The following is a 21,857-nucleotide window of genomic DNA, read 5'->3' as shown; positions in this document are numbered from 1 at the left end:
AAAGATGTAATCAATGCAATCGTTATTTGAGGCACCATGTTACTTTCAAATTGTGATTTATTTACTCTATTTTTAACGTTGCCATAGATTAAAAATTACTTTCATTTATCATCTTCCTTTAAAAAATCTTTTATTATTATTTGGTGAGCCTACCTGGTCACCAAGGCTACATATTTGATCAAAAAGCAGTCAATTTTATTTATTTATTTTTTATTATTATTATTATTTTTACTAAATTAACTGTTTTCTCTTTGAATGTTCAACATTGATCTGACGTCATTGACACCATTATGAGAACTGAACTGAGCTGGACGATGACCACTGTTTCTCCAGAGCTGCTAGTAGCCTATGTAGATAGGCTAAATGAACTAAATTAATAACTTGTTTACAACAGAAATGTATCAACACTGAACTTACTTAAGCTGTACAATGACACTATTTTCTTCTAGATCTGCTAAACAGCCGAAACAAACTTTGTTGCATTATTTTCGTTATCACTGTAAAGCTGCGTTGAAACAATCCGTACTGTAAAAAGCGTTATACAAATAAAGGTGACTTGACTTGACTTGAATAGCCTATATTTAAAACTGTAATATATTCCTGTGATGCACTGAAAAGAAAAACAAATCTTAATTTTTCCACTTTTGACTGTACTGTTTAAAAGGGCCATATAAGGGCAATTTTTAGAAACACACACACACATTCTCACATTCATGTATCTATAAAAGGAGACACACTCCTATATCTATAACAGTCTCATCTCATTATGGATGTGTAATGATAAATGCGTGCTGTAGTTATGCACCTCATTAAACAGTCTGTTTGATCTCTGTAGATTCAAATGATCTAGAATCATTTATTTGCTCTGTCACCCTGAGCAGTGGCTCGTCTTATCACAGGAACATTCTCTTGGCTCACTCAAAGGAATTTTCCAGCTCTCTGTGTAAAGAGCCTTGCAGTAATAGCCTTCAGTGTGCGTTTAGATCTTACTTAGCCTACTGTATATCTCGAGTTATATTTGCACTTATCATTTCAATCAAGTGGTTATATAGTTCTCTTCAATGACTCAATAGTTCCAGTAATGAAAAGTAATTGTAGATCAAAAAAGTTAATGTGTAGCCCATGTACAATGTATCATGTCTAGAGGCTGTACATAAATTCAGCAATATCAGAAGAACAAATGTGCTGTTGTTCAGAATATCAGAAACCGCTGTGGGCTATAGGCGTGACGCCACAGGTAAACAAAAGCAGCACGATTACGAGTGGGCTTGTACAACAGCCTACAATTCAATAAAAAATACGTTAATATTGAGTAACTTACGTTTTAGACATAGTAGGCTATTGTGTCTGTCTATTTTGTTTCGCCAACGAAAATCGTTCCCACACAAACACAGCAACTTTAAGCTTCTCCGAGACTGCTGTCTCGTTCCTGAATGAATCGGTGCGTGAATGACTTATAAATTGGCATAAAGATGTAACGTAGCCAACAGAAAAAGTCACTGACAAAAAAATTACGGTCTGTCTGAAACACGTAAACACGTTTGTTCCAAAACTTGACTTTCTTTCGTGTGCTGAACACAAAAGACGATATTTTAGAAATTCATACAGGTTTGGAACAACTTGACAACACTCGTGTGTGTGTGTGTGTGTGTGTGTGTGTGTGTGAGAGAGAGAGAGAGAGAGAGAGAGAGAGAGAGAGAGAGAGAGAGAGAGAGAGAGAGAGAGAGAGAGAGAGAGAGAGACTTTAGTCTTCAATTACGATTAAGCGCCACTGTGTGTTTGCTATGAAGATTTTTATTGTAAATGTTTAAAAATGTGTACATTATCAAATTACACCAGTTCTATTTCACATGATATAGCAGGTTTTCAACTTTTTCCACTAATACTAGCTTTCCATATGTAACTTATTTCCAGCCCTTCATACAGAAGCCTAAAGTAACTAAAGTAACAATAGGATCATGTCTTTCGGTTTGATTAAGACCAATACTTAGGCTACGTCCTGACCTGAACATTGACTGTTATCCATGACCATTTATCAGGCTTAGTTTGTGATATCTCCATATTATTCAAGAAAAAAGGATGTTCTTTTCCAAAGAAAGGAATCTATAAAATTTCGTGGCACGGTTTATCCTGCTTTAAGAGAACGTAAAGTTTTATTGCATGCATTAAAAAAACCCTGTAACTTTAGCTTTTTCCAGTCCTCCCACACCTGAATGAAACTACAGAAATAAAATTGTTACAGTAACAACAAGCTGATTTCAGCACAGCAGTGATCGGATAAATGACTTTCTTCTCAGATGCCTATTAAATTATCCATGCTATAATAAATTAGCTATGCCAAATGAAAGTGTATTTCAGTGTGGCCTTTCAGTGTGGCCTTCATATTTTTATATGTGATAAAAATATGTGGGTTTTTTTTTCTTACATCTAATACCTTTCCTGAACTATCAACTTGCACAACACTTAATTGAATGGCAGCCCAAAAATCTGGACATGTCTGTCTATAACATTCATTTTTTCATTTGTTCTAAACCCAACACCCATCAAATATGTCTATTTTTCACTTTCTCCTCTTTTTGTTTTGATCGAACCAACAGAAGTCTGTTTTTAAGGGATACGTTATAACTTAAGCTTGATGGATTGTGAGGTGCATGGTGTTCCATGCTCTTTATTCCAGTGAATTATATGCAATTGCTCGCAGCCTTCAGGAGATGATGTGCTGCATATGTGCAGCACGTGTTGGATTAAATAATGGCTACTGGAAAATGTCACAGGTGTCACAGGGGTTTTTACTGGTATCATGTCAGGTTGGGTTTTCCATTGCTCCTAATCACCGCAGTGGAATAAATCTGCTTGAAAGTAAACACATTTTCATTTGTCATTGTTTCATTGCATTTTTTGTTGGTGAATTCAGTGTGCATTTACCATGCGGCTGATCAAATATATAAAATTTTAATCCAGACTGAAATTTGAAAGATGAAAATGAACTATATAAGTAGCTACATGTCCATTATGCACTATCTCAACAATTCCCAGTATTAGTTTCTTGCACATCACAGCCATGTGTAAAATTACAGTTAAATGAATGTGAACGAAGATTCAGGACATTGTGATGCTTGAGAAACATTTGTTTTTTTTGTTTTTTGAAATCATCAAGTGACCATTTGGAATGCAAAATTTGGGTTTTATCTTTACTTGCACTAGAGATTAAAAACATCCTTAGCATTCCAAACTTTCTAAATATCATGCATATCATCAATATTCAATATATTTGTGTACAGATTTTAGAATATTTCAGAATATGCAGGAATCTTTCATTGCAGTTTACTGCGTAAATCATGACCGTGCAACATTTCCATGTTCTCAAAATAAAACAATAATGCAATACAAATGGAATTTTAGCAATAGAAAAACAATAAAAGGAGTGTTTTAAACTGCATGAAGAGTGAGAGAATGTCTTTATTAGAAAAAAAATGTAATCAAATGTGTTTTAATACACACGTTTTCAATTAGGGCTGCTAAACAAGAGGGATCCTGCTGTTTTATGCCTTTATTTCATTTGTGTTGTTCACATGGAACCAAGCACATATTTTATTGGACAGAGAGAAGCAAATGTGAAGCATATTATTGCTATTAAATAGGTTAAAAATGTATTAAATTGATTAAATTGTAATGTCTTTGTTATAAACCTCTTATGTTTCATAATAATGAACATGTCCAAGATATTAGAATTTTTTGTGCATAAAGAGCGGAACTAAGCCTGAGGTAACCTTTGTTTAAATAGAACACAGTTGTCAAAATGTAATGCGGTAAAAAGACACATAAACACAGAAATCTGTAACTGCTCAAGCGAAAATAAATACCAGGACAAGAGCAAGTAATTAAAACCTGATCAAAGCCTGACCTTTCGCTTTTGTCTCAGGTTCAAATTCTGAAAAAAAGAAAAACAAATGGAAATCACCATGCTAATCACTGCAATATAAAATGTAAGTAAATAGTAAATATATAAACACCTAAACTGTACAGTTTAAAAGTATCTTGCCTGGTCACATGCACATATAGTGCATGTTAGGCTACCTAAAAAATAAAAAAAAAATTGTGAGGATACATGTGAAAGAGTACTATTCAAATAAGGGTTTTAGAAGAATAATTCTCATTAATGGAATTTAATAAAGTAATGACTTTGTCAACACAGGAACGAGCTGAGCTTATAAACCATTTTTATTGTGTGATCATAAAAGAGAAAGTAAAGCCAAAATCATCATCAGGATTTTCCAGAAGTCGGTGCAAAAAGAATTATTTAATAGGATTTTTGCAAACGCTTAGTCTTATTCTCGAAGTGTTTAGTAAATCTTTCCTTCTGGCAGATTTAGAATAGCATAATGTCTGAAAGGCTGTACATACAGGTTTAGAGCTATGAAAAATTATACACAGACAATAATTAGGTCTGTGGGGGGGGGTCATTTATTGAATATAATTTATATTCAATAAATTATATTGTATATAATTAAAAAAAGTGAATTGTATAGAATATTGAATGCAAATTTGACACTGTCTCTTTAAGACACATGGACAGTGTTGTAAATCATAAAGGCTGTTCCTCAATGAGAAAGCCACACTTACAGATAACAACAGCTTGAAAATTAATTAAACGTATTGAGCTGTTAAAGTTATTGCCACAAGGTTTGCAGAAGTAATTCCAAACAATTTTTCCACCAAAAGACTAATCTGGCCACAAAGACGGTGGTTAACTTTACTGAGGCCAGCACATCTTAAAAGAGTCATATCATTTGCACAAGTATAAACAGGATATAAACAATGGTTGATACATATTACATACATGATGCAGTCCACTGTATTCTACAAGACACTGCCATTTTAGATTGAATTGTTCAATGAAAGCAAATTTATTCTGTAATTTACCCACTTAGTATTGTAAATTTTACCTGAAATATAATTAGCTAGAAAAATTGCTGCATATTAAAATGCTCCTTTGATATTGAACTTGTGACACAAACTTGCTGTGGCATGTGGAGAGGTTCTCTGATTCAATTGATTTTCCATACTCCCTTTTCCTTGGATTAACCAGAGTTATAATGGGAAACTCAACGCACTAGCATGCCTTTCATCAGCATCGGTCTGCCTGCCAGCACTGGCTGATGGTAAGCCATCTTCACTGTCTCACTCCTGAACTGAAGCCATGATGCAATATTTCCACAATTAACATTATACTTGCATATAACATCATAATTTTCCGAGGGTAAAATGCTTTATAAAAAAAAAAAACAGTTATTATTTCATGTGTACTTCTACAGTATATGATTTTATGAAGATGTGCATCCTGGAGGATGATGTCTGTATGATTATGTTCAGTGTTGGGGAAGGTTACTGTTAATGCATTTCAATATTGCATTACTCCCTAAAAAAGTGAAGAAACTATTGTGTCACTTTTTATGGAAAGTAATGTGTTAGGTCTATGTTACTTTTGCGTTACTTTTTCTCACCTGAGCTGGGGTTGCTTGTATGTTTTTTAATAAAATTTTAAAAAGTTATACTTTTGTCAAATGTAAAAGCCCTTTCACAACAAAAGTGAAATTAATAAGCCTCAGGCAGAAGGAAATACAAACTCACGCATGTAGAGGGCGCAGCTCAAACAAACCTTTCAGCTGTGCTGCCATTCTGGACTGCAGAAGAATAGAATGTCCCCCTGTGGTGAAAATCAAGTTTTTAATGTTGTTTATTAGCCTGGGTTTAATTCACGCTTTTATACAGGATTTTATTCACGCTGCTAGGCAGCCTGGACACCATGGACCAGATTTTCCCCTCAAAAAGGGAACCAATCACAGAACGGGGAGCAGCAAGCAAGACGATGATGACGTCTATGCGACACACCGAAGCAGTTTGTTTATATCTATGGATCCAACATGGCATCAGATGCGAAGTTATACCTTTCGATGCAGCCTAAGATAATGTTCTAAGTAGTTTAGAAAGCAAGTTTATTTTGTCTTCTTCCTCGTCGAATTTCTGTCGCTCTACATACGTCATCTGGTATAATTGAAACGATTGGCTATGAGCGACGTACAGGCGCATTTGATAGACATTCGTAGCGTCCAATAAACGGCTCTGGGCATTCGTAAACCACGCCTCAAATACGAAAAAAATTAACATGTGGTTCCCAGACCACATCTCAATGAGAAGAGGTCTGACGTTAGCCAGGCTATGTTTATGTGGTGTTTTTAATGTGCTTTAAGACAAACCATGTGGAAATTCATAACTCAACACCATTGCTGAGTATTTTCTCTTTAAAACGGCAGTGATCTAAAGACGGTCTTAAAACGCGGTTTGAAATCGCTGGTGTTTCTGACGTCACAAACTACCTTGTAACCAATCACGTCAACGTGCCGGCGGGCTTTATCATATCATTAACTATGCTGTGAAGCAGGGAGTCTCAAGACAAGCCAGGTTATCCTGGTATATTTTTCTGTTAATATAAAATCTGGTAGATTTAGCAATATAGTAGGTGTATGATGTATATTATGATGTTATAGCCTATGCTTATTTTCTCCACTGACGTTTTGAGTTGTTCAAAGCGTTTCTAATGATTGTTAGAAGGCAGCTGCCTGACTGAGAGATGGCGAACGGGAACATGGTTTGTAGAACATTAGCAACAATTTATAAGCTGTTTGATATAGTCAAGCAAAAGGCTAATCATATTAATTACCGTTATGTGTCCGAAGTTGTAAAGAGCGATACCATTGTGGAACGTTTACTTAAGCCCCCCTAAACTTCTGCCCAGCCCCCCTAAAAATGTGTGATAAACTGTAAATTGCTTCATTCCTCTTTAAAGCTACACTGTGTAATTTTTTAAGTTGATTCTTAGCAAAAAACACTTTGTTCTTTCAAAATGATATGTGCTCATTAATGTAAGCGTAGAATCTGCCATTTAAAATACATACGAGCGAGTCGCTTGAATGGCGGCAGCCATGTTGCGCCTCCATCTTGAAAATACATTAGCCAAAGAGGGACACACATACCTGGAAATTCAAGCTTCATCTTTCGCGTTTTTACACTCAGTGGGACCTTGACGAATTTGAGGGGGAGATTACTCGCTACTGCCGGCAGATTTGAAATAATACGGCCATCATAGGAGTTAAAACGCCCTCGGAATGGGAGGGGCTAGAAAGTAATATTCAGTTGGTAGTCATAAACAATTTCACCGCTAGATGGGAGAAAATCCTACACAGTGTAGCTTTAAAACATGAAACCGGCAGAGCGCACCGCGCACGTCAGAAACGTCAGGACCTGTTCATCTGAGCCTCGCGACTCGATGCGTCAGTTTACGGTGCGAGATAAGATCTAAGTAGCTAAACTAAACATTTCATATTTTACACCTGTTTTAGGTCATACATTTTAAACGAATGACAAAAAATCATCAGTCAAACTAATAAACTTTTGTCTAATTTCGCCATTTTTGATTGAAAATAGGCCTAACGTGATTCATGTAACGTTAATTCATTGTGAGGGGACAAGAAACATTAGGCTAATAAATCCGTTTTCATCATATTAGGCACAAGATTATTAATGAATGTGTTGAGAATTAATATAATAGCCTACAATTTGTAGCCTTCCGGAAAATTAGAAAAGCTCAGCTTTAGGAGGGGAAGAGACAGGGCAGGATAAGGAACCTGAGAGAAAAAGAAAGAGTGATGGAGATGAGGAGAGCAGGTATTGACAAGATAATCTACTGCCCACTGACATGGTTTTAAATGTCATTTTGGTGATAAAAGATTCGTTTAAGGGATACAATTATTGACTACATTAAGTTCAACACTCTTACTTAAGCAATAAAAACAAAAGAATTGCCTTTTTTTTTGGTTGAATCGGATCATCAAAAGTCAGCTGCAAAGACGTTTGTTCATAAAGTGAGATTAAATAACTCATATTTTTGTTATTTATCATTTAATTATTGCTGGGTTGTGTAATATTCTGAGTTTGCATTTCACTGTTAGTATTAATTTTGAGGAATTCTGAATCTGTTTTTGTTCAAGTGAGATGAGTAAATGCATGTTCACTACAGAACTACAATATCATGTTTACACAGCGCACACAACACCTCTGCACTTCCTCACAATTTTTCTCAACATGGAGACAGGAGAGCTCTCAGTCAATAAATGGGAAAGCAAAGTAACTTGCATTACTTTTTTGAAAAAGTAACTCAGATATTTTGTTGTAAATTTAAAAGTAATGCATTACTTTACTATTTACTTTTTAAAGTAATCAGATTACGCAACTTGTAATCAGTAATACTTGTAATACTTGTAATATGTTAACCCCAACGCTGATATATATAGAGACACAACAGACTTGTGCTGAATCTGAACTTATTTCTAAATTCTTTCATCAATCTGAGCTATGCTATGTAATAATCTTTTCTTTTATTTCATTTCAGACCACCCAGAGCTGTCATTATCCCACTAACTTGCTGCAAAAAGCATCTTCATTGACAGCCATTCAACAATATCTTGAATAGGAAGCAGAATTTAAATGAAATATAAATATTAAAATACAAAATAAATATATATATTATAGATTTTTGGAGGACTCTTAAAAACAACAAATGACATTTTTCACTGTCTGCTGCCTTTGACATCACAGCTCAGCATAGTCACTGTAGTGAAGGGTTGCCATCAGGCAATCAGCATTGTCATGATTACATTTTCCTGCAGCCCTAGAGTCATTAATCACTTGGCATTTATAGTTCAGGTGATTGGCTCCTGGCAACAGAACTGAATTCTCATAGGCCGCCATTAGGAAATATGGCAGATTTCAAATAAACCACTACTCCAGAAAGTGCCACTGAGATGAATGGGAGTACAAATAATTTTCTAATCCACACTGGATAGCAAAAAAAAAAAAAAAAAAAAATTCTTATGCTGTTTGCCGAGCACTTAACAATTTATGTGACAGATTTATATATGTTTATGCATTTTGCAATGCATTTGCTCACTGTGTTGCCTTTTTTAGAAACAAATAAGGGTGTGTTTGGAGTCTTTATGCTCAAGGGTCAGCATGAAAATAGCAATTAGTTGATGTGAGAATAGGATTTTTTCTGAGCTCACAACACAAATCTGTCACCACTGAGCCCTTGAGCAAGGCACATACTTTAAGCAGAGCATTGTAGCTCATTTTTGATGGAAAAGTGCTTGGTAAACAACATGTAACCAATAATCTCATAAGAACAGCTTGTAACAGCTGTAATTAAAAAGAAACTTTTTTTGAATGCATGCACCCTAAAGAATGATAACTGCATGATTATATAACAACAGGTGAAAATTAATGAATCTCCTTTTATTGATGGTCATTTCCACTGGCTCAGCAGAGACACAATAGATTTGTCTTGGCCTGCTTTCCTGAAAATTTCAACTGGTTCATTTTTAACTGCATATTAGAACATTGTGTGTTGCTGTAATAGCACAAATAGTTCTGCTTTGTGTTTGTTGAGTTGTTGAAAGTTCGGTTCCACATCCTTAAGGTAGATTTGCACAACATACTAATATGCAGCCTGTTCTTATGCGGCAGTTTATGAGAACATGATGTCTGGTGAAGTAGGTAAGCAATTAACAGTTCCCAAACACTTTTGTTACACTGTCCTTTGGTATAAAAGTGTTCAGCAATCAGCCCATATAAAAGTATATACTTAATACATATGAATGCAAATTAAACAGACAGTACTGCAGCGCTTCACAATGTCAATAGTTGAGTTTGACAATATGTGAATCTATTAGAGATTACACTTTGTTTTAAAAGTGCAGTTCTGTTCATTTTATCAGTGGAATGGAAGAGCTAGACAGAAGATATAGTGCGAATTTTGTAACAAATGTAGCAGATGCATCTCATTCAGAGCCAAACTCATGCAAAACCCTTTCTAAGAGATAGAGAGCAGCTGCCTCTCAGACATGTGCTTTCTCTGAGGAATAGGATTTTCCATCAAACAAACATTCTCTCAAAGGGGCCCTCTTTTAGGAAAGAATACCTCTTCAAAATTAGGGAAAAAACTCTGAGGCTATGTTGGCCCAATAAACTCCGATCTGATTAAGGCAGAGACCGAAGTTTGGAGTTGTTGTTACTATTTGAATGCCATGCCAAAATATGTTTCTTGCAATTCCAAGCCGCACATCAGGGCCACAGTGTTAGTGTTAGTAGACCATCAGGTTTCTTTGGCAGTGATGGGTCTCAGAGGCACTTTTAGCAGTCATGATTTTAATTTTAATTTAAATGATACAGTTGAGACAAAATAGTCTGTTGACTGCAAGGTCTGTAAGGAGTTTAGGTCCAGTGTTTCTAACCTTTCCTGGCTCTCAGTTGATATCCATGTTACATGGACAGTTGTCTTAAGGATCTGTCTGTGAGAACCATTCTTCAAGGCTTTGTGGAGTGGAGAGGTGTCTGAGACACTCCAGCTAACCGCTGGCGAACCTCAGGGTTCGGTGCTTAGCCCTCTCCTTTTCTCGTTCTGTAACATCTTTGTGCCCTGTTATAAAGTCTCATGCCTTTTCTTATTACTGCTGTGCAGATGATACACAGTCATTCCAGTCCAACAACTCAGCATATATCTCAATGACTTTATGACATTTTGTACTGGATGAAGGAACGCCACCTCTATCTCAACCGTACTGAGGTCAACAACACTACAGCTAGCCAGGAATCTTGTTATCATATTTGACATCCAGCTGAACTTTACAAACCATGCTTCATAATATTAGGAAAATTAGAGCCTTCTTATCTCATTATGCTGGTCCATGCACTTTTGTAGCCATTCATATTCAATTTAAATATCTGTTGGTTTATGTTTTGCACTTACCCTTCCGGTCTAGCTTAAATGAAATACATTCATCCGAAAAGATGATTTTGCAATGTTTAGGCATTTTTATTTTCAGACATTTCATTGATAAGTTACAAAACAAAAAGAAAGCAGCATCTGGAAAACATTGCATAATTTGTATCTATTTTATACAATAAAAATGTACAAAAATAAATAGCTTTACAATGAAGAAGTAACAGTACAGTCCTTCACTGAAGGGATAATATGTTTTGCTGCAATTTAATATGACTAATACATGAAATGTACACAACTGGACATTCATATACAATCATTTTAAAGGAGCATTACCTATTTGTCAGTTTAGTTTTATGCTGTACTGTTTTTGTTTGTTTTTCTCAATAAAGTTCAACTACACAGCTCTTTCAAAATCTCAGCAGACGTCTACTCATGAAGCATGAAAACACTGGAAGGTCTGATGTTTCCAAACCTCCACATTTTCATTCACATAGCAATTCACAACAATTTGCTATGTGCACTTTTGAAATTAAACAGTGTTTAATACAAAGAACAGCTATAGTAAATGGTAAATTACATAACCATTGTATAACCCTCTGAATGGACACAAACATTGTTTGTTGAGGAATTTTCAAAAGTAAAATTTAAACTAGATCTAACACTTAATTGTAATTGTCAATGTTCCAGGAAATAAATTAGACTCAACCACTGTGTAACTCTGATACAGTTTTCAATATACAAGAAAAAAAAAATAGGATTAATATATTTATACGATCATGCTTTAATCAAGTGTTCTTGATACACTCCAACTCTGAAAGTGAAAATAACCTCTGATAAATGCAAGCCATAAAAAAAGTAAAAGTCATAATTATTGACCCAGTAAATCAATAAAGAATTATAGCACCTTCATAGTGGCTTAGCGAGCACATACAAAATACAAATACATTTGAACTAAATGATTTCTGTCCTTATTTTAAAAAGTCAGCCTGAGATAAATGGAAAAGCCTTGGCTGATTGGTGTGTTTTGTATTTTTCAGAATCATTAAATATGACATTGTGAAAACTAATTTATTTGTAATTGAGAGACACAAGTTAGGGAAACAGCATTGCTTGCTGAGGTAGATATCTATTGGATAAAACTTCAATAGTGGTTATTAATATACATGTATATTTGGAAAACCAAAGCCCAAGTAATCAGTCCGTGCAACATTCATGACCAAGTTCACTCCACACAGCTCAACCATTTCTCCACCTAAAGCTGAATATTTCCTGCTCCAACCTGAAGCACGGTCAAATGATGATCTGTATATTGTTTCACAGGAACGTCTTATCACCTCCGAATAATTTGAAAGCCTGCATGATGTCCTCAACACTCTTGGTAGAAACACTTTTCCGATACTGACCGAGGCATCTTGGCAGTGTCACAATCCTCTGGTTCCACAATCTTCCCAGTGTAATCAATGCAGAGCATCTTACGCTGGCGTTCACCGTGGCCACAAGTTTGTGAGCATGAAGTCCAAGGTCCTATTTGCCACATGGGACATGGCAGGTCTGCGCAGGGCCTGATATCAGAAGGTCTGAGATCTTTATTGCAGTGGTTTGAATAGAAGCCAGCATTGTCTTTACATTCCACGTTTCTCCTGGACCATCCTGAACCACACGTTTTGGAGCATTCAGACCACTCGCCCGAGACCCACTGTGGCACCCCGAAGGGATGGATCTGTTTGCCAGCCATCTTTTTGTCTTTAGGTTTGCTGAAAGACATGGTTTTAGGAATGAAGAAGGTGTATTTGACCTTCGGTGGGATGGATTCCCCAGCGGTGGAGAGCAGCTGTATTGTGATTGGTTCCTGTAGCTGGCGGAAGCTCTGAAGTCTCTCCAGTGTGGTGGACGAGCCACTGTACTTCAGCACAGCCCCAAGCACTGGAATATACTGCTCCACCGTGGAGACAGAGAAGTTGCCATTCAAGATATAATCGTCATTTTCTCTTCGTACAGCCAAGTAATATCCATCGTGTGGTATACTTCCATGGCTCTGCTGTTTGATGTTAATGTTAGTGGCTCCACTTGGAATCGTCACAATGTCCCTATATCCATGGCTAAAAAAAAAAAACAGGTGAGGTTTAGATTACCGTGGCCAAAATGAACCAACTTTTTCATTAAAAATAGCAGTGAGGTATTCTTACACGACTTTATTGAACGAGCCAGATATCATCCTGCAGCTCTGACCGTTCCCTCCACACACGCCGCATTTGTCGAGCTTCTTATTAGAATCGATCTCTAGGTCACAACCAGCTTTGATACATTGGCCTTGCACACAGAAGGATGTGGTATCTGGACCGCATAGGGTTCCATCAATTACCTAAGATTGAGACAATGTAAAAAATTCTAATAATTTTAACAGTAAAAGACTGAAAATGCTATGGTAAAAACCTGTTAATTGGTTAGCGGTAAGTTCCCTTAGTCTACATGCTGAAATACTGTAATTAATCTAATAGGACATTTCATGTAATTTTACAGTTAAATACTGTATTTAACTATACAATTACATGAACAGATTTTGGAAATGAAAAAGAATTTCATAATTTACAGTGAAAAAACAAACTTACATTCCCAGAATTCTGTGTTACTGCTTACATTTGATTTTTTTTTTTTACTGAAATAACAACATTTATTCGTTTTTTTAATCTGTTGTGTACATTAGGGTTTATATTTTACATAATTTGTTGTTAAATTAATGTTTATTGCATTATTTTAGTGTCATGTTACTATGAAGGTGTTTTGTATTTGTATGTAAAATTATTATTTTTCATAGTAAATTCAACAACCAAGGTCATGGGTTTGATTCGCAGGGAAAGCAAGAGCTGATAAAATGCAATGCAAGTTTCCTTGGATAAGTCAAAATGTAAATTTAAGTGTGCTAACACTATAGATTTGGAAAAAAAAGTGCAACTTACTTTAGGTGCAAATACTCTGAATTCACTGCTGCCTCGTGCTCTGCAAAAGAGTTTACATCTATCCCGTAGCGACACTCCAGCGTATTTTGGTATCCACTGTTTCACATTTCCATGCACATCGAAGTGATTGGGATTGTTGTACTTCTCACATTGTTCCTCTCTGAAACTTTTCCCTGCAATAGTAAAGAATTGTTACCTAGTATAATAACACAACATGAAATGACTGACACTGAAGAGAAAAACCCACCTCGGTTATTCTCACAGGTCTGTTTGTTACAGGACTGGTAATTCACTCTCTGGCCCACACAGTATTTTCCACCGTTTTGAGGAGATGGCCGGCCGCACTCTCGGTAGGAGAACATCACTCCGCCTCCGCATGATCTGGAACATGGTTGCCATGGTCCCCACTCGCCCCAGCCTCCATCCACAACCGGCTGAGCCAGAAGAACCACACAACCAAATGAATGTCAGACTACTGTGTGTGATCACACTAGTGTCACACAACCAAACAGCAAAAATAATGACATAAAAGTGTCCAAGATAAAGAAAAGAACAAAAAACATTTTCCTTTCACCTTGAATACATTTGAGTGTATACATCTTTATCAAGATTTTCAAAAACGTTTTTGTCATTCTACTAAAATAGTTCTTTTCACAGGTTTTGCTTTTGCATTCATTTTTAGACACAATATATTTTAATGGCAAAAGTATTCTTTATCACAAATGATTAATTCATAAAAAATGATATCAGGGCAGTTGGATGAGCCTGACTGAATGAATACCTGAATGAATATTAAGTTCATTATAAAAGAGGTGTAGAAAAGTCGTCGTATGTATGAACTGCTTTTAAAGAGGCTATATGCAACTTTTTCCCCAAAATAAACGTAACAATAGCCTTTTTATTTGACCATTTATGACTCAAACATCTCCTGATGAGCATACCGACACCTTGTCAGCTCACAGTGGGTGCACCTATAAGCCTGTATCCTATTTTTCCTATTTTCTGTCGGGTCAGATTTTTCGCGAGCTGTCTGCGGATGTGACGTCAAGCGCGTTCATGTTAAACGTTTCAGATCACTCTGCCACCACCGCTAGTCAGCAAACAAACTTAGTTTCTCAAACAATATATGTATTTGACTGTTCTTACCTCTGTAAACATAATGTTGACTTCTTTGCAGCGGATGACTTGTGAAGTGTGCACTTACGAGAGCGAGCAGAAAGGAAGAGCAGTTCCGTTTTTTGGCCACAGGTGTCAGTCGCGAGTTTAAATTTCAGAAAATCGCATGTAGCCTCTTTAATGTACACTGCCATTCAAAATTTTGGGGTCAGAATTAATTTTTCATACTTTATATACTACAATTCAGCAAAGAGACATTAAATGAAAAGTTCCTATAACATTTTTATTTGTAATGTTACAAAAGATTCAAATAAATGCTGTTCTTTTTTAAACTTTCTATTCATCAAAGAATCCTAAAAAAAAATCGGTTTCCAGTTAGCAGCACACTGTTTTTGATATTGATAATAATAAGAAATGTGTAATGAGCAGCAAATCAGCATTTCTAGGTTTCTGAAGGATTCTGTTTGACCCTTTTATTTTCATTTTCTTTTTAATCTTCTGTGTTCCTAGTACTGATGATTAAATGAAAGGCTAAGCATCCTATTTATGTTACTCGAGTAGCTTCAAATACCTTAGGCCTCATGACTTCGTCTGAGGACATGCATACACTGTTCAGGCAGGTCCTGTTGGGGCCACAGCTTGTGCCGTCCGCCCAGGGAAGACTCCCGTTCCTGGTTGTGCACACAGACTGCCCTTCTTGCTGGCACCAGAGCTGTATGCACACCTCACTGGCTGAAGTGTTGGGACAATGTGAAAACTCCTCTCCAAATATCTGTTGGCACTGGCGGTCCAGGCTGTAAGTTATGCCTGGCAGCTCAGTGGGTAAGGCCACTATCGTCTCAGGGGTGTCCAGTAAACAGTCTCCTGTTATTATCCAGAGGAAGAGTTAGAGGGTAGTAAATCATGAAATCAAAGGATTGTGAAACAGTAGGAACATTGGGCTCCTGGAGCTGACATTTAGGGAGACTTGCAGGAATGCACATCTGGGGGAGTGAGCCGCGAGGAGGAACACGAGTGAGCAGAAATGCACGTGGAGAACATGGGCCACTGCCCACTTCAACTGATACAGCAGTTAAAAAGGAAACGTGCGAGACCAATACTAAAGAGACGTGGCCCGGTGCAAAGAAAACATTTGTTACATTCCCTTTTTTTTCCAGTGAAGTGACAGGAATGCATTCTTTCTGACTCAATGGAAAGGAACTGAAAATGATGAATCTACATAATTACAAGCAAAAGGTGACGTAAAAGTGCTTTACTATAAATGAGGGGAACCCCCAACGCTCAATGCATAAGTGAAGCTGACTTTTTAAAGGCATTCACAAGAATCTTTTTATAATCATATTATTAATAATCAAATAATAATATAAAATATACCCTGACACACAATCATGAGGGTCTGCATTAATATAAAACAAGACATGCTATCAGAGATAATTTCCTGTTTTATGTTTTGTTAAATATTAATTTTGTAATAAATATTATATAATATATAATAATAATACATTTAATAAATAAATAATAATAAAAGATTATGCCAAATTAATTATTTTCATGAATTTTACTCTTTTTTTTCTTCATTATGATATCAGGACATTTGTATCACTCTGATTTTTTTGAGTTTATCACCCAAGAAATATCAAAATGAATTTTTTGTTCAGAAATTAAAAACATGTTCATCATAGAATAAATGTATTCAAGTATATATGCTATTAGCTGTATACAGTGTATGAAATGCATTTTTCACGTATATTTGAATAGATCAAAAAAATGCAAAAAGTGTCACGTCATTGGCCCAGTTAAAATTTTGTGCACATACCATGTCCATTGTCGAAAAACTCTGTGACGTACAAAGCACTGCAGGAAGACCAAGGCGAGGTCTTGCTGAACTGAGTGAATACAGGGGCCATGATATGGTGCTCGCCTAGATGTCCAAAAAGCTGCTCGCAGTTCTTAGTGTCATCGTGCGGCATACTCAAAACATGGCCTGAAAGAAGAACAAAATCGCATTATGGAAGGTCCAATCAATTTAACAATTGCTTAGTGTTTACCAGAGGACATCCACACCAAGCTCATGGGCAGTCGTGTAAGCGGCCTGAAGGCCATTGTCTTCAATAACAGAACAGCTCCTTTTGGTGTCACACATGGTTCCAACATCAGCTACACCCAATGTGTCACAACTCTGATGTCCACAGATGTCCTGAAAGGCAGTTTAGGATAAAAATAAATGTAATTCTTATTGCTGTTCCAGGTCTCTGCTTATTAGTAAGAGCGAAAAACATATTTGCCAGTGTTTCCATCATAAAACCAAGCAAATAAATAGTTTTGGCAGACAGCAAACCTATGAAGTGAGAAAATGTAACTATGTGGCGTCTGAAAATGTATCTCAAAAACATGACTGGAGTCTTTTCCATCCTTTGCCCAGAGATCCGAGATGGAGACAAATGTTTCCAAAACAGAAGACCACAAAACACACATGATTCAAGGCACATCTGGCCTTGGCACAGTCTGAGAGCCAGTCTCACATGTGTTCACCTTTCAGAGAAGCTAGTCGGTCTGCTCCTATTTTCAGCCTCGTTTTCGGTTTCAATATGCCATAACGTCTGCTCTAGAAATGAGCAATGCACCATACACTTTTTGACACACTTTTCAAAACACTCTTTGACAAGTCAAGCACATATTTAAAGGGATAGTTCACTCAAAAATGAAAGTTCCGTCATTAAATTGAGTGATTTTCTGAAAAAAAAAAAAAAATTCTGAAAGGACACAATCGCTTTATATGATGAACAGATTTAATTTAGGCTTTTATTCACATATAAAGCGATCGTGTCCTTTCAGAAAATTTTGACTAAACCACTCAATTCATTAGCCTGGGTTTCCCCATGCTGCCTTGCACGCAGCGCGATTTTATTCACGCTGCTAGGCAGCCTGGACACCATGGACCAGATTTTCCCCTCAAAAAGGGAACCAATCACAGAACGGGGAGGGAGCAGCAAGACGATGACGACGTCTATGCGACACACCGAAGCAGTTTGTTTATATCTATAGATCCAACATGGCAGCAGACGCGAAGTTACCTTTCGATGCAGCCTTAGATAGTGTTCTAAGTAGTTTAGAACGCAAGTTTATTTCGTCTTCTTCCTCGTCAAATTTCTGTCGCTCTACATACGTCATCTGGTATAATTGAAACGATTGGCTATGGGCTACATACAGGTGAATTTGATAGACATTCGTAGCAATAAACGGCTCTGGGCATTCGTAAACCACGCCTCAAATACGAGAAAATGAAGAAGTCTCAATGAGAAGAGGTCTGACGTTAGCCAGGCTATCAATTCATATGGATAAGTTGTACGATCTCTTTATGAACGTTTTGGTAGTTGCCTTGAGTTGCAATGGATAATGAATCTGATAATGAAGATGAAGATGAACAAAAGTCTTACTGGTTTGGAACGACATGAGGGTGAGTAATTAATGACGGAACTTTCATTTTTGGGTGAACTAACCCTTTATATCATTATGTTTGATTTAATTATGATTATTTTAACAATCTTTTGCCACGGTGTAAAGAAGTACACTTATTTTGATGTTTTGACTAACATGTTAAAGCACATGTAAAGTTACCATTTTAACTGTAGTTGTATGTTGTTGGATATTACATTGAAAGTTAAAATATTTTTATTTAATATTCATCATTAAAAAAGTATGCTTAAGTGTACTTCTTTTAACAAGGGACGGCTATTCTGAATTCAGCTACAGTCAAGAATCTCACTTCATCATTATCCCATAAAATACATAATAAATCACTGCTCACCTCTCTAGTAAAAAGTATGGCTGTATCGTAGTGCTCTGGATGCCTGTGGCTGGGCGGGTTGAAGTGCTGTTGCCAGGCACAGAAGTTACGCAGAGCGACACCTCCATTACTGGAGACTGACGGTCCAACCTCTTCATCCTCCACGATCAGCATCTTCACAAGCACTATGTTGATGGAGTTCTTAATGCTGGGATGTTTGTAAATCTGAGCAGCCATTGACATCAAGGTCAGCATGTAGTGCTAAAGAGAGAAAACCAACAGCTTGCTATTCGCCAACTGTGCAACAGAATGTTAAAGGTGCAGTGAGCGATTTCTGAGAAACGCTGTTGAAAGTGGATCTAACCGAGCGCCACAACAAATTTGTAGCCAATCAGCAGTAGGGAGCGTGTCCACTCATGATGGGGGAGAAGAGAGATTGAGTAAAGACTGTAGAAAGAGATTTGGCTGAGAGGCATTACAAAAGAGAAAAAGGTCAGAGGAATATCAATGGAAAAAGAAGGGTTATGACTTGGCAAGAGCTTTAGGACCCGTGTTAATATTAGAAAAGGTTTCCAGCACTGGAGAGACCAAAGAGGGAAGGCCTGAAAACAGACATGAGTAACATTGGTTTTGAGTATGTGCTGCTGGCTACTAACAATCAACTCTTGTTGTTTATATATACTCTTGTGTACTGTATGTTCGTTCGTCATCTTCGCTTTCTTTTTCAGGAAGCTTTATTAAGCTTCCCTTCTGCTATGATATACAGACATCTTGCAATGTGTGTTCATGCATTTTTGGGGGCGGAGCAATGAAGGGAGCGTTCAACAAAGATTCTCAGAAATCGCTTACTGCACCTTTAAATGTAAAAGCAAGACATCATTGGCAGGACAGCTCAGAACTGCTGGAATGGAATGGCTTTTACTCTGCATATTTTTCCAAGTTATTGTGGACAATAAAATATCCAGCTTTTTCAGATGCAGTACACTGCAATAGACAATGCATAATAAAAAAGTTAATATTTTTATAATGGAGACAGGATTATTGATTACTTTTAGCAGGCATGTCAAAATGTGTACCTGAACTGATTGCCCATTTACAGTATATAATACATCATTCAATATTCTTTAAATGGGAATAATTATTAGCCGATAGAGATTTTTTTTCCTGTTTACTCTCCACATAAATGGTTTGCTTGTTGGAAAGCCCTGACGTCAACAGTAGAAGCAGCTGGTCTTCCATGGATTTCTTTATGAGGAATCTGCACATTTGGATTCCAATATCAACATCTGGATTGATATCTGCCTCATGATCCCGACCAAGACAGTGCATTTTTTTCACTCTCTAGTCTTTTCCAATCATTTGTTTTCGATGACTCAATGAAGGAAAATTTCAGGGGGTGGTGGATCATAAGTGGGTGTAAAGATCAGTACAGTACAGTTCATATGAACCGTGACTCATTCTTGTACAACTAGTCTGATATACATTTTGAGATGTCCCTCAAGGTACACTAAATAGCTCTTACTGTTAAAGGTTTTATCCTTCTTTCAATATTAGAACAAGAATGTGGCTTCAAAGGGTGGGGTAGCCTATAATATTAAATAGTTTTTGTAAACCTAACATGGTTTGCAAGATGGACTCCTGGCATATCTGTCTTGTCTGTTGACTGGTTTTAGCAGGGTTTGGGGCAAATTTAAATTAGTTAGACTGGAAGACCAGCTTTCTGACCTGAGAAACCAGCTTGGCCATGCTGGGAGACCATCTTAAACTAGATGAGACCTTAAAACTGCTAAGACCAGCATACAATCTTAAGTCAAAACTTAAGCTGTTTTTTAGCAAGCTTTTATTAAAGGTACAAATTTAAAAAATCTTAATCATATTGTAGGCCTATGTAAACACTTATTAGCTAGTGCAAGCTGGTAGACCATCTTAGACCAGCAAACCCAAGGGCATGCCATCTGAAAGTGGTCAGGCTGGTTTTGGAAGTAGGTTGTAGTAGGTTGGTCAACCAGAAAATGGCACCAGCTATTAAACATCTTAGACCAGCTACCATACTCTGAAACAGATTTTTCAGCTGTCAAAATGGTTAAATGGTTGTGAGCCCTTACCTTGATCTCATCTCCATAGAAATGTGTCAGGGAAGCGTCACCGACCACCAAAGTCTCAATAAACCTGGGCGTGGAGACAAAGCGCGTGCGCCTAGACGGCATCTGGATCATCGACTTTTGATGCTCATCTCTGATTTCTGACAGCTGTTTAGAGACCTGCGGGGACTTTGTAAAACGTCTTCTTTTAATGACATGCAGCTGCTCGGTTAACTTTCCATATGTTCCCAAGCCGAAAAGTTTAGGCTCGACTGTATATTCATTACCATCTGTAATGAATGATCCTAAAATCCCACGACATAAACTGACAGAAACAATAGAGTCCTCATTGGAGTCAACAGCGCCGGTGTAAAAACAACCTTTTAATAAATCTGCTCCAGCCTCTTCAGTTTGATTCAAGGACTTATAGAGATCTGTCGGGTTGCTAGTCGACTCAGGTCTTTCTTGTGGTTTGACTTTGATGCGATATACCTTCAGTGCTGGCGATATAAATGTGCTGTCCGGTGTCAAATTAAGTGTGAAATTCCTGCCGAAAGCCGTGAGTCTGAAGCTGAGTTGTTCTTCACTCCTCTTTGCCACTCGTCCACCGGTCCTTCCAGTCAGCCGTACAGGTATAATCTCCTCAGTCTCATACGAGTGAGCAGATGTTTCAGCACAGAGGCAAACAATTAATGTAGATATGATTAAACACGACCACATTTTCATAAAATGGCGCTGTTTCAAAAAGAAAACAATAAATATAACGAATTGATTGCTTTGATTAATTTACTATAGCCTCATGATACACTTTCAGAAACTGAATCATTGGTCTATTCCTTGTCTGAAAAATGTTAATATCCTAAACGTTTAAAATGACTATCCAGCACCTTCATTAGCTTAAATCTATTTTGAAACTGAATAATTCATTTTTTAATGCAATATCACTAGGTAGGCTACACAAATTGAATTGAAAAGAAATCGAAGCCAAGTTCGTGAGCTCCAGGACTGTCTCACGGATTGAGGCGCTGGTATTTATACTTTCTGAGAAATGAGAGGTTTATTTTTGATATCCAGCGCTG

General features: G+C 37.0%; 2 protein-coding genes across 2 annotated transcripts in view; one reads left to right on the top strand and one right to left on the bottom strand.

Annotated features, from left to right (window-relative positions):
- Positions 1–21,857, top strand: part of LOC308693715 (E3 ubiquitin-protein ligase TRIM39-like) — a gene marked incomplete at both ends in the record, with an annotated part of 764,022 nt that overhangs the window by 299,631 nt on the left and 442,534 nt on the right. The gene's annotated exons all lie outside the window — the stretch shown is intronic.
- LOC308694147 (A disintegrin and metalloproteinase with thrombospondin motifs 8) lies at positions 10,904–21,785 on the bottom strand. The gene is made up of 9 exons (XM_081371500.1): positions 20,803–21,785; positions 18,719–18,958; positions 16,975–17,107; positions 16,727–16,894; positions 15,482–15,774; positions 14,042–14,228; positions 13,795–13,967; positions 13,024–13,199; positions 10,904–12,936 (listed from the first exon to the last, which is right to left on the bottom strand). The coding sequence occupies exons 1-9, from the start codon at positions 21,502–21,504 to the stop codon at positions 12,204–12,206; spliced, it is 2,805 nt and encodes a 934-aa protein (XP_081227626.1). The 5' UTR covers positions 21,505–21,785; the 3' UTR covers positions 10,904–12,203.

The sequence above is a fragment of the Scardinius erythrophthalmus genome, assembly GCF_964197995.2.
Source record: "Scardinius erythrophthalmus genome assembly, chromosome: 7".
Taxonomy (NCBI): domain Eukaryota; kingdom Metazoa; phylum Chordata; class Actinopteri; order Cypriniformes; family Leuciscidae; genus Scardinius; species Scardinius erythrophthalmus.
Note: the sequence above shows the minus strand (reverse complement) of the source record. Positions and strands in the feature narration are given on the sequence as shown.

Coding starts and splice junctions, on each gene's coding strand:
- LOC308694147 (XM_081371500.1), bottom strand. CDS start 21,504: ATGAAAATGTGGTCGTGTTTAATCATATCTACATTAATTGTTTGCCTC. Junction 17,108..18,718: donor CCATACTTTTTACTAGAGAG/GTGAGCAGTGAT, acceptor ACTGCCTTTCAG/GACATCTGTGGACATCAGAG. Junction 14,229..15,481: donor ACGAAGTCATGAGGCCTAAG/GTATTTGAAGCT, acceptor CTTCTGGCTCAG/CCGGTTGTGGATGGAGGCTG.